Source organism: Pseudopipra pipra, chromosome 3, assembly GCF_036250125.1.
Source record: "Pseudopipra pipra isolate bDixPip1 chromosome 3, bDixPip1.hap1, whole genome shotgun sequence".
Lineage (NCBI taxonomy): Eukaryota > Metazoa > Chordata > Aves > Passeriformes > Pipridae > Pseudopipra > Pseudopipra pipra.
In genome coordinates this window covers 10,456,027-10,472,519 of record NC_087551.1, presented here as the reverse complement: position 1 = coordinate 10,472,519, position 16,493 = coordinate 10,456,027, and the positions used below count along the sequence as shown (strand labels likewise).

Genomic DNA, 16,493 nt, shown 5'->3' with positions numbered 1-16,493 from the left:
CAAAATATGAGGGCTTAAGTTGGCTTTTTTTTGCTTGCTGAAAGAAATTTCTATCCTGTTTTACATTCTACTGCACAAGCCTCGAACTTCACCATGAGGTTACCAGTGTGATTAATTGCATACTTAAAAAAAAAAATGCAGGGGCGGTTGGGCAGGGGTTGTTCTGTGGAGGAGTTTTTTGGGGGGGGCACATCCATGTGCAGCTCATCTGGGCCCAGGCTGGAGGGTGAGAGGCTCCAGTGCTCTCAGGATGCTCTCTGGGCATCAGCTGCCTGGGAACTCCAGTCCTGCAGTGATGCCAAGCATCCAAAAGCCAGGCCAGAGAGACATGTTGGCTGCTTTTGGGGACTGTGCGTTGTCCAGGACTTGTCTCTGGTGAGGAGGGTGTTGGGGTACCCTTACTTCTCCTCTTGTAGAGGAGGAGGCACCTGGGGCTGTGGAGGTGGCTTCTGTTGTCAGCAAGGCAATTTCATTATAGCTGGGACTTGGAGAAGATTAAGTCATAGCCAAATTTATAAAGCCATGAGTAATCATGTAAGGGCTTCTTAGGCCCCTGCTGCATTTTAGCTTGGTGGTTGGTTCATCTGGAGTGGTAGGTTTTGATTAGGACTCCAGCAGATCATCTTCTGGCAGCAGATCAGGTTAGAAGTGGCAGCACTGGCAAAATGAAGAGCCTCGTGACTAAAAATCCCAGCAGGAAATGTGCATGTTGTTTCACATCAATGCCATCTTTCCTGTGGTAATTCCCAGTGTAATTGCAAGAGCTAAGTTGCATTTACTGCCTGGAGCAAGCAAGGTCAGAGAGCTGCTATCAGGGAAGGACCTTGGAAGTGGCACTGCTTTTTGGTGGCAATCATGATGACAGTACAGTATGGAAAAATTGTCCTTTGTTCCCTATGCCCTGAAGGCTGCTTTTTGTTTATGTACTTATTTTTGTATTGCAGCATAATCTAGTTTTCTGCCATCTGAGCTAACAAACACTGAGGGAGGAATGGCTGGGGGGGTGGAAATAGGTGTGTGTGAGCAGCATATGTGAAGATGTTCATGTGGAAAACCTGGGATGTTGGGGAAGTCGTGTTTATACTTAGTCTACCCTCTCTTACCTTTGTTTTGGGTTTGGCTTCCTTTTGTGTTTGGTGTTTGGGTTTGTATGTTTTGATTTTTTTTATTCTGGTGATACATTTACAGGTTCTGTAGCCTGTGAGTGTATCCAGAGGCCCTGAAGATTTATATTAGCTAGCACAGGGCTTTCTCCAGAAGACCACAGCAGTTTGTGTGTGTATTTTTCATATCCCTTAACAGTTATGACAGTTCTTGTAGGCAGATTTTAAACCTCTTTTTAGTCTGTCCATATAATATTTAACCTTATTTCTGTGGCATAGATATATTACTGAAGAACTGGAGCTAGAAGGATCCTGTGTGGAAGACAAGAGGGTTACAAGTGAGCAAAATCTGCTGCTTTTATAAGAAGACCAAGAAAGACAACTCAAGAAGAGTTGCACTGAACTTTTAAGGTTCTTCTGGTTCTGAAGGAGAAATACACTGTAAATTCTTTAGATTTCCTTTGAAGAAAGTTTTTGACACTAAAGAGAGGCTTTGACTGGAGGCATGTAAGAGATTTGGCACGTATATGGGCACATGCACCCCTCGAGGGTTGTCCCTTCTGCTTTGCTGGCCCGTGTTTGGATCCAGTGGGGATGAGATCCAGCTGAGCCTGTTCCCTCTCCAGTGGGTGTGTGTGATGGATTTTAATTCCTCTGAAATCTTTCACCATATGAACTAAGAGGCACCTGATCCTGCCTCGCTGTAGAGCTACTAAGATGATAACTCAGTTCTAGGGGTATGGTTCAACTCTGTGTTGCACCATCTTGAATCTACTGTAACAGCTGGTGGGTAGATATATGTGTAGGGTGATGTATAAAAGCAGGAAAGCCTGAGCATCTGTGCAGATCCATTATCTGTCATGTTGCAACTAGCATTGCATATGATAAGACCTCTGAAAGGATTTTTGTTGCTCTTACTGAATAGATGATGTCCCTTAGATGCTGTCTTTTCCAATTCAATTGTTTTTCTCCAGATCCATCCCCTTAGCACCTTCTGAATGAAAGAGCTGAGTTTGTTCATGAGATAGGCTGCAGTATTTTAATTCCATGAAAACTAATTGGCACCCAAGAATGAAGATAATCCCACTAGCACATCTAATTAGAAGAGCAATCCTCATATTCCCCAAGCAGTCTCCTCTCGATTTAGGAGTTCAGACACAGAAATTTGCTTGTCATCCTTTCAAGTTCTGGCTTCTAGAATGAGCCAAATGTGTAATTTTTTTTAAAGCATTTGTATTTTAGAGAATCCAGCAGGATAAATACTGTTTATTTCATAGAGCAATAGATTGTCACAACATTGTGAGGCATGTATATCACTGCAGCTCAAGTACTGACACATCTGAGAAGGGAGGTTTGGGGTGTGCCACTCACAACCGATCAAGTGAAATACGCCACTGCCTGCAGTAATCCTGATTTAGTGCAGTCACATCTTGCTCCTACTCTGAGGGGAAACTCATCCCAGCTCATACCTGGCTGCAAGAGTCCATGTGAAGCAACATTGTTTTGAATATAGAGTCTGAATTAACTGTGGGCAAGATGCTTGGATGCTCTGGTTTTCCAGTGCGGACAAAAAGTCTGCTGGATCGTGTTTTGAAATCCTACCCTGAAGGTGGAGTTAGATATGTACTCCATCCAGTTCTGTCCCTGGACCTGTAACAGACCTCCTACAAAACTTGCAAATCTTTGTAACTTCAGTTCTGATCAAATCTGACGGCATGAACATGTGCTCCCGTGTAGACCCTGATGTAACTGGTGGCAGAACATTCCCCAGCAGTGCTTTGACATCTTCATTTGCCAGTGGCAAATACAGGACTCCTTGATCCTTCAGGATCAGCCCACACAATGCTGAGATGAGGGAGCATTTCAGAGAAATCCTGCAAGTCAAATACAAACTGTCACAGAGAAAACAGCTGAGAAGCCCCAGTGATTCCTGCTGTGGTGCAGGGGATGCATTAGAAGCTGTGTGAGGCAGCTGGGTGTGGGACTGCCTAATCTCACCTCTCTGTTCTGCAGCAAGAAGAATTCTGTAGTGGTGGTTGTAGTGACTATGAACAGGACTTGTGCAATACAGGTACTTAGTGAGAGTTCTTCATAGAAACTAAAAGAGCTGGCTATTTTTATTCAGCATCTTTGTATCACTTGCCCCTTTTGTCTGTCATGTTCAAGATAAGTGTAGCCAGGCAAACGCTGGAGTAGAGCAGTTACACAAGGATAACCAGAGTGCTATTTATATGCCTGGAGAAGCAGAGAAGGCTTAAAAGGCAAATGTTTTGCTTAAAATTCTTTCTTGTGAGCAGCTGAAAAGGTTGAGGACAGGCTGAATCCCCACACAGACAGAGGAGGGCATGGGGACCTTGGAGCCAGTGAAATTCGCTATCGTCTTTTGAGTCAGACTCTTGATTTCCCAAGGCCAAGGGTGGTGATTTCCAAAGAAGCATCTGCTTCTTTGAGGAGACTGGGGCTTGCATAGGCAATATGGGAACAGAATGCAGGAGGGAGAGGCTGAGAGAAGACTGAGAGAAGATGTTGCAGATGATTTTCTTTCCACGGTGGCCATGCAACTGGGTTCTGTTATTTTGCAGGAATTGTAATCCAAATGCAAGATGAACAAGGTGTCGGGTTTCGCCTCCTGGTGTTAAAGGCTGTCTTCTAAAACAGGCTTCAAATGGAGCTGAAGTTTCTGCTTCTTTTGTGCACCAGTGAAGCCTCATGTGAGTTTAACTGGAGTATTGTTCTTGTGTCCTGTTTTATATGTTTAAAGGCTATATGGTTATAGCAGCCTGGCATTGTTAATAAAATAATACACAGAACAATAACAGAAATAACTGCCAGTTTGATGTATAGATCCATTGTCCTCCGTGAACACTGGCAATCAGAGAGCCATCTGCTTAGCTCTGAGGACAAACAAAGAAAACTGAAAAACACACATAATTTGGAGATGGCCCTCGGAGGGTTAATGAAAAGAAAACCAAAATAGATTCAGAGCTTTGCCTGCTTTTGAAGCGAGCTGGGCGGAGCATTTGGACTTGCTCTGTGGAGAGCTCGTCATAGCTGTCATAAGGACTAATTGGGACAGTGGGGGCTATTAAAGAAAATTATATAAAATTTGATGTCTGTAGGTTTTCTCTGGCTCCCCAGAGCATCATCACAGTAAATAAGAGATTTGCCTGCAGAGATGGATGCTAAGAGCAGTGATTTCCGTGGTAAAACTCTTGAGGAACACTACATGTCATTCGTTCACCAGATGACATAAGTACCAGGATCACTTTGTAGTCATTCTCTGGTTCTGGGTTTGCTCTGTGCGGGGGTAGGGGAAGGCTGTGAGAAGGGGACAACGATTTGAGGGGAAGGGACAAAAACCTTCCAGGAAGAAAAGGCTGCTGCAGCGCCTGAGGAGGCTTTGATCGGAAATGGATGTGGAAAGCAGCGGTGATTCCTTGTGAAAGCTGTTTAAGAGGGATCGGTTACCGCACCTCCTCCCTGTAGGTAGAGGCTCAGCATCCTCTGACGGTGGGAAAGACCTAAGGACGATACCACATCCTCTTAGCTGGAGAAAGAGGCAGGAAAGCCCCGCTTTTCCCCTTTTCCGAGGAATGGCGGGGCGGGGGGATGCAAAGGGGTCTCGCAAGTACCTAAGCGGAGGGCAGGAAGAACGGATGCGGTAGTCGCCAAGGGAAGGGGAAACGCGCTCGGCTTTGCCAGCGTGTGGAGAACTTGCCCTGTGCGGAGGGGCCGGGATGGAGGGGAGGGGGCGGCGGCGGCGCCGCGGGGGGAGCGCAGGGCGGTGGGGGCGGCGGCGGCACCGCCCCCGGGGGCTCGCGGTGACGCAGCTCCCGGCGGGGCCCCCCGCCCGTCCCCTCCGCCCCCAGTCCCTCTTTTAAGCAGCGCCGAGCCGAGCGGAGCCGAGCCGAGATGGGGCCGCCGGCGCTGCTCGCCCTCCTGGGCGCCGCCGCCCTGGCAGGTGAGCGGGACCGCGGGCGCGGCACCTCCCGATGGATGGAGCGGGAGGCGAGGGAACAGCCCCGCCGGGCGCCGGGTGGGGATGGACGGGTGCCCTCCTGAAGGGGTTCCCGGAGGGGTGACGCCGCCCGCGGGTGCGGGGCATCGCGCCCGGCCCGCCCTGCGGCACCCCCGGGGTGCGGGGGAGGGCGCGGTGGGATGGAGCTGCGCGAGGGATCGGCTGCTCTTCCTTTATTTTTATCCCAGTGCAGCATCTTTCCACAAAGACTTCTCGGTGTCATTTTATTACAAGAGTACCGCAAGTTTTTTTGCCAGCCAGTGCTCGATACCGATGGTAAAGTATCGGCACTGCAGCTTTAACTAGCAGGATTTTTAAAAATATTTTTTGTGGCATGCAGCATTAAATATTGAAACCCCACCGTGAAATGAACATTGAACACGATAGAATGAGATGATGGCTTGGCTTTATAGTACCTACTACATCATTGCTTGAAAGAGTCAGTGTCATTCTGGGTTGAGTAATTTGGCTTTAGGTCTATCAGAAGTCTCCACATGGAAACACTTCTGGGACTTGTGCAGAGACTGTAAGGAAGTTGACTACCTTCACGTGCCTTTACTGAAATCAAAAAGGGAGGGTGGAAGATGGGGGAAGAGACCCCAACACAGAGGATCTCACCAGACTTATTCCACAGATCTATGGGCATTTATTATCTAATATTTTTTCCTGTTTATGCCATCAAACAGATCAGGTACTTCTTTATATGCTTTGTGGCTGTCTTGCTTTCATATGTCAAATCAGTGAAACATTAACTTCAAGAACTTTCTAGTACTCCTGCAAATCTATATGCCAAAGTTTAGTTATCCTTCCTAGGAAGACATTGCTGACGCTTTGGTGAGGAATGACACTGCACTGAGTCATCAGCATTAATGAAAGAAAGCCATGTGGGGATTTCATCATAAACCCACCCAAAGATCTGTCTCAGTCTTGGAGATGCAAGCAAAAACCGTGTGGATTTGTCCTGCGTTTTTCATCATTTTTCATGATATTCAACAACTCTCAGCACTGAGGCAAAATTCAGATAATCTGATTGTAACTGCCTGGGCAGACTTGGTTCAGGAGGGTAAAGCAGACCCAGGGCTTTGCTTTACTTTGTAGGTCTGTGGTCTGTTTTTTTCTGCATGGAGAGGGGAAAGGTTTCCCTGCTGGCATGTGTTCTGATTTTGTTTCTCCTGTGAAGCCCTGCAGTTGTACCATCTGCTGGGTCCCTGCAAGCCCAGTGGGTGGGTGCCCTGCTGCCTGACTCTGTTGTTGGTGTCAGGGGGAGCACATGTGGAGAGGAAGGCAGACACGCTGGCCAGCCATCTTGACCTAGCAGGTGGCCCCAAGGGAGCTCTTGCCAGCTGGCACGGGCTGGCACTACCAGCACCGGTGTAAAGTGGGGCATGGTGGCTCCTCCCTGGCTTCCTATCTCAGCTCTGGCAGAGCAGCTGCCTCAATGTATTATTTCAGGCTGTGAGATGGATTGGATGCTCATCTTATTTCTCCAGGCAGGTTAATATGACATATGCCTAATACCATTTGCTTCTTCTGACATTGTTATGAGAGCCTGATGCTTCCTCTTTGTGCCTGTCGGCTTTTACTGTTAACCAGGCACGTGCTGAGATGGGAGCTTTTGGATGACCTGGCAAAGGCAGTGAACACAACCTGAGTTCGTATTCCTGTGCCGTTGATGGCTCGAGAGGTAGCCTGAAGTTGGCATCTGTAGTAGCAAAAGATGTTCAGAAGTTGGTCTGTTCTGTGCTTTATCACATCACCTGGGTGTAACTCATAGGAGAGGTGCTGTGACTAAAAGGACAAAAATCAAGGTGTTTGCCCTTGTGCATGGCGTGATTTCGCATGGGCTGGAGGACCAGAGGGGTCTCTCCAAGAAGAGGCAATGGAACAGGTCATCCCCTCTGCTTTCATGCCAAGTGGTGACTGTGAGCAGCTCATGCCATTAGAGCAGCATCTCCAACACCTGTGGGATCAAGAGAGTGTCCTTTTAGTGGATAACACTATTTTTCAGTAGAAGAGACTTTGCTGCCAGTCTCCTGCCCCTACGTGCATGTACATCCTTATCCTCCATGCTCAGATGGGTCCTGCAGGCAGGTTAGACTGGATCCTGCAGGCAGGTTGGACTGCAGCAGCGTCAGTGCTGTGCTGTGTGGTAGTTATTTGCATACTGGGTCAGTAAAGGAACCTAAAGCCCGGCTCCTAAAGCACTGAACACAAAAGGTGTGGGAGAGGGTTGGCTCTGAGCACGATCTCCCCCCACACACCACCTGGCATTCTGGGGAAATGATGGAGTGCTATTTTAGGGGAATCCCTTCTGTGCTACCCTTGTGTGGGTTCCCTTCTCTGATCTCAGTTGTGTACGCAGAGAAGAGATGGGGGCTGGAGAAGCACATTCCTACATATGTGTTTGGGGGAGCAGAAGTAGAGGGCAGTAGAAATATCAAGAGAGTTAATACTGTGTCATGTTCAGCTATTACGCGCACTGAGTCAGTGCTCAAGGGGATGTCTGCTTCCTCTGCAAACACAGAAAATAAAGGTTTTATTGCTTTAAACAGTGCAAGGCTACATGCTCCTGTGTGCTTTGCAGGAAGCTTCCTTGGGGCAGTGCTAGGTCTCCTGATGCTGTAAGGTGAACTGACCTCCTTTGTCTACATAATGTGCTTTGTGTTCCTGTGTTACGGATCTCTCACTGTCCCAACCAAGCATATGGCAGAGAGAGCAACAGTCATATTTAAGACTATCCTGACTCGTGTAAGAACTTCAGAACTGCACCCCAAGCTGTGTGTTTGTGTACTCTGACTCTATACTGTGTGGGGAGTCTGTGAAGCCATGGTAGAATAGGGCTTGCTTCTACATACTCTTGTGTTGCTGGCGGGTGTGCCTAACTTCACTTCTGGAAATCTCAAGGTGGATGAGAATTGACACAGTTAATTATACATCCAAGCTCAATAACCAGCTGGAGATGTACTGCAGCAGTGATGGCAAAATAAACCAGAATGGAGGTTTTGTTTGCAGTAGCTTCTTTACAGAAGCAAATATCTTGGACCAGGTACAACTGAAGTGGCACAAGGAGGTGTTGGTTTCCCATCTACTTGTCCTCAGGACAAAGAGACATGTGTTGTACTGCTTCCTTCCGGAGTAGTTTTCTGCTGGGATTTGGGTTTTTTTGCTTATTTGTTGAAGTGATAATGGACCACTCAGTGAATGGAAATTTTCCTGTGCCTTTTGGCTCTCTCCTTCCCTCCAGCTTCCTATCCAAGCTGCTTTAAAATCTTGAAGAATAGTCTCCTCTTGGAAGGGGATTGCACTTAGAGCCCCTTGCAGAAACCAAAAGGTTCTTGGGGTGTAAACAGGCCTTGCTTGTTTCCTGTTTGGGGTGGGGTTTTGTGGGTTTTTTTGTTTCTTTGTTTTTGTTTGTTTGTTTTATTTGGGGGTTTTTTTGTTTGGTTTGGTTTTGGTTTTTTTGTTTCATTTTGGTTTTTGTTTGTTTTGTGTTTTATGTGTTTTTTTGTTTCCCTTTTTTTTAGTTTTTTTTTTTTTGGTTGGTTGGTTGGTTTTTTGGTGGTGGTGTTTTTTTGGGGCTTTTTTTGGGGTGGGATTTTTTTGGTGGTGTATATTCTTTTAGTGCTAGAAATGTTAACATGCCTCTTCTCTCATGCTGTGCTGCGATCTTACATTCCTTTTCCATCCGAAAAAGGAAAGATTTAATGTGGAATGTGCCTTGTTTACTGACCAGCCAACCCAAAACTCAAGCCATCTCATCAGACCGATTTGACTGACAACTCCTGTCACTGGTGCTTGTTGCCAGTATTAATGAGTCTGTAATAATTTGTTTTTCTTCCAGGTGTCAGCGCAGTTCCAGTAGAAAAAGACCGTACTGAAGAAATGGTGAGTGGCTGTGTGTCAGAGCAAACTTCAGAAAATTATCAGTGATGTATTCTCCATGTTCTGTCTCTAAACTCTCAGGGTAATGCTTTTTTTCCTAAGGGTAAACTCTTAACAGATCATTGCTGATGTGGAACTGAGAGTCCCTTTAGCTGTCAGAAGATACCTGTGTGCACTTCAATGCACTTGATGGAAAGAGAAGCTGTGCTCGTGTCAGTGTGGTGCTTCTGGAACTGTGCATTGTACAGCTTCCTGAAAAATGAACTGAAATGTTTGACAGTACATGATACTGTACTGGATAAAGTGAGATGGCAGCTTTGAGGAAAGATGAAATATCTACAGTTACCAACTATACAACAGACTTTCTAATATAGTCCTCCCGTCTCCTGCTTTAGAAAGAGATTCTTAACTCGTGTAATTAAATAAATGCCATCACCTCAGACCCTCTGCTCTGGTTGTTAATGTGATCATTTAGATTAGTAAACACGTGGTAATAACTAAAAATAATTAAAACATAAACTTCATAAACGTTTTATTGTCTCTTCCCAGTCAGCCACCCAGATTGTCGACATGAAGCTCTTGTACCCCCAGTGTTTGCTCACAACCAACAACTTCAACACTTGAAAATCATTTTATACGGAGGAGCTACGTTGGTAGCACTTAAAATTAGAGGAGGTTGTGTGACTTTCCTAAATCAACTTCCTCTGCTTCCAGAGGACTATTCAGTTGAATGTTAAGCGCTAAAAGCCAGGCAGGGCTTACAGCACACACACATGAAAAGATGTGGAGCATGTCACTCACAGAGGACACCAAGGTGGGTTTGCTTTATTGGCAACCCAAACTACCTTTGCACCTTTGCAGCATCCTCATTTGGACAGATCCTACAGGATGATTCTCCGTCCTTTGCATGTGTGTTGTGTTTGGGTTTTTTTGTAGGGTGCTGTTACCTCATGTTGTTTGACTCCCCTTTGTACTGAGTAGGGTATTTTATATGTAAAAAGGTACAAAAGGAGCCTTTACCTGTGCAAACAAAAGGGGAGATAAAAAGAGCTTGTGACTATTCTCTTCTTACTGATACTGTGGGGAGCAAAGCAGTTGATGGCCAAAGGCACAAGAATTTGTGTTAGAGCTGGGGATTACTCAAAACTCATTAACAATAGCCTGAACTAATCCTAAACTAGCTTCTCTACCAACTGGATTAGTAGTAAGATTTCCATTTTTGCCATGAGAATTTCTTCCCCTATTTTGTCTCTTCTAGGTAACCCAGTGCATAGTGGAAGTTCTGTCCAATGCTCTGTCTAAGCCAAATGCACCACCAATTAATCCTGAATGCAAGGAAATCCTGAAGAAGAGTAAGTACAACATTACCTAAACTTGTCAAAGGAATTTAGATGGTTTCTGTCTTGCATCGGAGCTGGTGAACTGTTATTTCAACCTCCAAATTTTGGTATCAAAATTCTGATTTCCTTCTCTTTAGTCTGTCTCACTCAAAGACAAACAGCCTGACCTGGTAATTGTCAGGGATTCTTGGCTAACACTTGTGGCTCTCTACTTAAACCACTTGGAGAGTCTGAGAGAATTTGACAGACTCTTTAGGTAGCCTGAAAAGTCAAAAATGTGACCATGTTTGGACCACGTGCTGAATGTATTCCAGAGGGTAGGAACTGTCTTCACATCAAATCAGCATTTAAATCAACAAGGCAACTGAGTCCATGAACACTGTCTCCTCCTTGTTTGAACAGGGAAGAGGTAGCTTTGGTAAAACATGTATTTTTATCTAACTCAGCCCCAGATTCCTAGGAAATGCTGAATGCCATCAAGCTTAGTTTGTGACATTGTAATTTCAGGAAAAAATCCCCCGCCCTGTATATTTGTCATGTTTTGGAAAATAAAAAAACAGGTACTGGAGAGGGTAAGCACCATATTTTTGCCCTTAGGCAGATCCAAGAGTAGCAGATGATGAGAAAGTTCTCATAAATAGTGAGCTATTTCTAAATCTATGCAGATATTGTCTGAAAACTTTGAGGATTTGTGATCTATTTCTGATGTTACTAAGACTCAAGTGAAGCAGAAATATCTTCATAGAAGTATGTTGTTACACATACAGTCAAAGTCAGACTTTCATTTAACATTTCAGAAATAGTGGAAGGAATGTGATTTGATTAAACATAACTATTGCAAAGCAACAGATTTCTTTAATTTTTTTTTCAGTCAACTTAAACATTTTAAAATTTGCTAAAACCCCCTAATATTTTCAAGTAGCTTGAAACAGGTGGTTGTCTTTTTTGTGAATAATCATATGTGATGGGTAGGGCCTGACACTCAAACAACTGAACACAACTCTAGATTCAACTGATTTTTAGTGGAAATGAAAGCTAATTTAATTCAATACTTAAAAACATGATGGCAAACAAAGAAAAAAGCCAAAGAGGAAAAATTATTCTGGAAATTCCAGGGGAGCTTCTAAAATGCTTAATTAAATGAAAGTTAGTTCATCCTCTTCCAGGTAAGCGTACAAAATATTAGCAAATTACTAATTTTAAAAGCAGAATTAAGAAAATCAATTCTGTCCAAATCTTCTTGCTACTTTGTGAAGCCAGTTGTCTATTTGCACTGAAATAACACTTCAGTGGAGAGTTGGATTACTCCATTGTGCTGCTCTTGGTGTTACAGGTGGTAGAAATGACAGAGAGAGAAGTGAAAGCAAACAACTTGAAGTGAGGCATTCCAAAGACCCAGCAGAGACTGAAAAACATCATACTGGGAGCATGGAGCAAGAACAAAGTCAGGCAGAAGAGGAATCTAAAAACTACATGAAAGAAAGTGATGAGGAGAAACTTGCTCATGAGGAAGGTAAAAGCACGGAAGAGGAGGCGGGACACCACATGCCTGCTCAGGATGAGAGTCTTTACACAGAAGAAAAAACCCACTATCAGGAAACTGGAAGAGAGGAGGAGAAGAATTACCACAGTGAAGAAGGAAGCAAAGAGAGCAGATGTTGTGATGAAGGTGTGGAACATGCTGTTCTCAACAAGAAGTCTCACTCTGGAGGCACGAGCACAGATTTCCGTGATGGGAATGATCAGCGCCCCGTGGGCCGCTGGCACTTGGAGGAGGGAATGCAGAACCCTTACAAACAAATTCATGAAGGTGAAGAGGGAGAGGAAGAAAGAAGTGAAAAGTACCACCATGAGTCTAAGGAACGTGATTTCTCCCATCAGCAAGAGCGTGAAGAATCTGATGAGAGTGAAGAAACAGAAGAGGAAAAGCAACTCTACAAACCCAAACGATACCATGGGAAGCACAGAGTGGGTGACTCCTATGAAGACAAGAGGGGTCATGGTGGTGGGAAAGGGGAAGTAGCTGAGGAATCAGACACAGAGGACACCCATCTCTGGAACCATCAGAAACAGCGTGAAGAGCAGCGTGAGGAGAAGAGTGGTTATCATGGGGGGCGTGGGTCTGAGGAGGCGAAGGAGAAGAGGCTTTCAATCCAGGGAAGTGAGAAGTACAGAGACAGGTGGCAGCAAAGGGAAGAGAGCAGCGAAGAGAGCAGTGAAGAAAGCAGTGAAGAAGAAAACAAGAGGTATCACCACAGTGCAGAAAGTAATGAGAAATGGCACAAGGAGAGGAGACATCACGATGGATCACGTGAGGCCAGGAGGCACCGTTCCGAGGGAAGGACGTATCTTGCAGATGAAAATGAGGAAGAGCCGGGCAGTAACCACAGTTACCTCAGTGGTGGCAGCAAGGAGAAGCAGCATCATGCTGGAGGAAGATACCTCTGGAATAATGAAGAGGAAGGGTCACAGAAAGCATCTGCTTGGGAGCACCGAGGGCAGGCCAGGAGGTACCACAGCACTGAGGATGGGGGGGAGCAGCAGCGCTACCCCAGCTACAGTGAGGAGGAGGAGGAGGTAGAAAAGAAGCATCACAGCAGTGATCAGGTGGAAAATGAAGAGGAGGAAAGATATGCCGAGAGGGAGGAGTACAGAGGCCGTCTCCCTGCAGAGAATGAGAAGAGAACCCCAGCATTCTACAGCCCTTTCTACCCACTGCTGTGGTGGAAAAGCCGGCACTTTGAGAAGAGGGACAGCACAGGAGAGCAGCTTTTGGAGGGCAAAGAGGATAACAAGCCTGCTCTGAATGAGAAGAGTCTTTTCCCTGACTATGATGATGATGAGTGGTGGGAGGAAAAGCAAATCCTGAGTGCTCTGAAGCACAAACGCGCTGAGAAGAGGAATCCCAGCAAAATTAACAGAAATGATGTGGAAAGGCAATACAGCAAGATGGATCAACTTGCACAGCTTCTGAATTACAGGAAGAAATCAGCTGAATTCCCAGAGTTGTACAGTTCTGGAGAAGACCTGAAAAAACGTCACGTAACTGGGAACGACAGAAGAAATCTAAGCCAGAGGCCTCTGACGGAAGAGGAGGTATGTGTACAGGTGTTTCTCTGAAAAGCTGGGAAAGCTTCAAATGTACATTTCCAAATCCATTCCCAAGGCAGCTGGTAAACTGTGCATGGAAAAACACAAACAAGATTAAGTCATGTTGAGAGTCAGATGTTCAGTGACCTAAAAATCTGCTGTCTTTGAATGGTGAAACTGTGAATTGGGTGAACAACCCCAGGGCACAGTTTATAAAATAAAGACATTAGCTTCTGTCTGCTGCAAGACAGGAAGGGAAAGGAGATTTTCTTCCCCCCTGGACCCTACCTCTCCTTGTCAGGTGTTACAGACTAATAAAACAAAGATGCCGGTAGCAGCAGGAGCAGAGAGGTCACTCACAAACACCACTTGGTCTGTCGGGTTATTTAAAGCACATAGTTGGCAAGTAACTTGGATGTTTAGAGTGAAATCAGCTGTCTCTAGGCTTCCCAGTCACTGGGAGCAGTGGAGGCTTAATACTGATTTATACAGACGTTGAATGGTGTTAGCAAGTCATAATAAACAAGAATTGGCAGCATAAAGCTTCTCCTACTCTCTGTTATGGAGATGTTCCTCTTGCTGCACACTGTGCTTGCTGGTGTCAAAAGCCCGAACCACTGCGATTGTCAGGCTGTGGCTTCCTAAAGGTCCTTCACCTGAGCAGAAGGGACTGCAGCTGTGAGAGAGCAGGACATCCCCCCCTATATAATGGTGCTTTAAATCTAGAATGATTAGGCTGTAATTAGAGACAGCTCTCAGAATGAGTATTTTGATACTTTCCCCATGCCTAATTCAGATAAAAGCAGGAAATTGCACAAAGTATATGCTGTCAACACCTCTTACCCCAGCAGTCTGCTCAGGGACCATTAAGTAGCAGGAGATCATCTGCCTTAGAAATGGCCTTTTCTGTCGTTTTCATGGAACAAAATATTTGCCAACGTTATTTGATGAGTAAAATGCTCTTTATGTTTTCACAGGAAAAAGAACTGCAAAACCTGGCCGCTATGGATTTGGAGCTGCAGAGTATAGCAGAGAAGTTGAACAGCCTCAGGAGAGGCTGAAGGTGTTTGGGGTTTCAGAGATTGGTGTAGCTGTACTTGCTGTACCCGTGTTCTGTGGTAAATTCTCTGCCACTGGATTGTTGTTTGCCCTAAACCCAGGAAATACTGTTTACTGTCCACTATAGTGTAGTGATTTATACAGCTGAAAATGTCTTTAATTTGCTGCTATGCTACTGAGATCTGAATGGCATGAATTTTAGTATCATAACCTTTCATGTGGGCAGGTATTTTTAATAGGCTTTTGAAAATAATTGTGTTAGTGTTCTTCAGAAATATATTTGTCTGAGTTTGCAATAATAAAAACCATTGATCTTGGACCAAACTTTCTCCTTGCTTACTTGACTGATTGGGTTATTTCAGGATTATCTGTAGCACTTACAAGAGTGAGGGGGGTGTGGAAGGAGCCTTTTGGTGATCCTAGGACACTACAAAGCAGTAAAATAAATGATTAGTTTCAATTACTCCAAATATCTGGAGTTCAATTTAACTACTTATCCAAATGTGGGTTTTACAGCCCTCGTGCTGTGCTGGTGTCTCATATTCACGTTTCAATTGAAATAGGAACAATGGTACCTCAAGACATGCTCTTCAGCTATTACCTACAGAATACCTTCTGTCATTTTGAAATATCACTGATTTGTTTCCTTTTCCTTATTGTTTTTCCTTGGTACAAACATTATGGCTCATTTGGAAACTGGGAAACAGGATTCAGGATCGAGGCCACGTTTGTGTTAATGCTGGTGAAATGCAGCCTGTTTGGCTTTGATCTAAACTAGCTTTTCAGGTGTTCCAATATTGTTTATTTCTCAAACTGATCTTTTAATTATACAAATATTTTTTTCTCGTGCTATTGTTTTTATTGCCACAGTGTATGTGATATGTAGGATTTAAAACATGCTGGTAGTTTACCTTTTACTGTGTAAGTTTTCACACCTTTGTCGTGCCACAGATACACCTGTGTACCTGCCAGCCCAGCAGAAGTGGCAGAGAAGAAGTACCTGTGCCTGCTTTACAGGTAAGAGAAATGAAGCACAAGATAGTTTTTCATTATTAGTCTCCTGGCTTACATGGATTTCATCCTTTCCCAAGCTTCCAGGGTCCTGTCCATTGCTCTAAGCTATGTGATCTCAGGATTTCATCACATCCTGGATGTTGGCTGCTTTCAAAGGCCCAGTTTCCCTTCAGTATGTACGTGTGGACACACATCCAGCGTTTCGCTACGGGTTCCTCAGAGAAGCTGAGAAATCCAGAATTTTAAAAAAAGCTTCACATTTCTGTTCTCTCATGTGACCTGCCACACTTGGCATTGTATGGAAGGGTGAGAGAGGCAAAGCACATTTTTCAGATCCACAGGGCAGGTGGAACAGAGATGGTGAAACTTGCATCCTCTCCCCTGATGGGTTTTTCACATAAGTAGAAGAAAAGAGAAAGAGAAGAAACTTTCCATAAAAGGAGAAAAACAACACAGGAAAGTTTGCAGAACCCAGCAGTAGATAAAACCTGAAATACCTTCTACCTGTTTTCCTAAGAGAAATCCTTAACTGCTTCTTTACACTGAATATAACCCGTTTTGAGCTAATGGTGCCCCAAAATACAGAATTTTACAGCTTTATGAAGTCTGATTACTTGATCCCAAAGCTCCAGGGTCTGTCCAGTCAGTCCAGAACCTGGTAAGTAAGTTCAAGAGCAGAAGCCAAGTCCTTCTGGCCCTACGAGCTCCCACATGGACCTAAAGTTCTGATCAGGGGTGCACTGGAGTGCAGACAGCAAAGGTGTTCTCCTGAAGCCTATGCTAGACCTTTTTATTTCCAACAAGAGGGAAAAGTAAGAAAAAGAAGATAAATCTCATTAGGAAAAACACCCTGCAGTTTAATTGACATGGCAAATGCAAAGTTAAAAAAAAAAATCAATAAAAAAGCTGACATCCTGAAAGATCAAACAGTAGAATAAATATATATACATATAGCAGTCTTCAAAATAGTAGTATCTTAAAAATAGA

General features: G+C 44.6%; 1 protein-coding gene across 2 annotated transcripts; it reads left to right on the top strand.

Moving 5' to 3' along the window:
* The first annotated feature begins 3,716 nt into the window (after positions 1–3,716).
* On the top strand, positions 3,717–14,816 carry CHGB (chromogranin B). 2 transcript variants are annotated; one of them, XM_064647699.1, is made up of 5 exons: positions 3,717–3,814; positions 8,963–9,006; positions 10,262–10,355; positions 11,677–13,439; positions 14,411–14,816. In XM_064647699.1, exons 1-5 carry the CDS (start codon positions 3,769–3,771, stop codon positions 14,492–14,494), a joined length of 2,031 nt encoding a protein of 676 aa, XP_064503769.1. In that variant the 5' UTR covers positions 3,717–3,768; the 3' UTR covers positions 14,495–14,816. The 2 variants fall into 2 exon arrangements, with proteins under 2 accessions (XP_064503769.1, XP_064503768.1); XM_064647698.1 differs by lacking the exon at positions 3,717–3,814 and adding an exon at positions 4,973–5,064.
* The last annotated feature ends 1,677 nt before the right edge of the window (positions 14,817–16,493 follow it).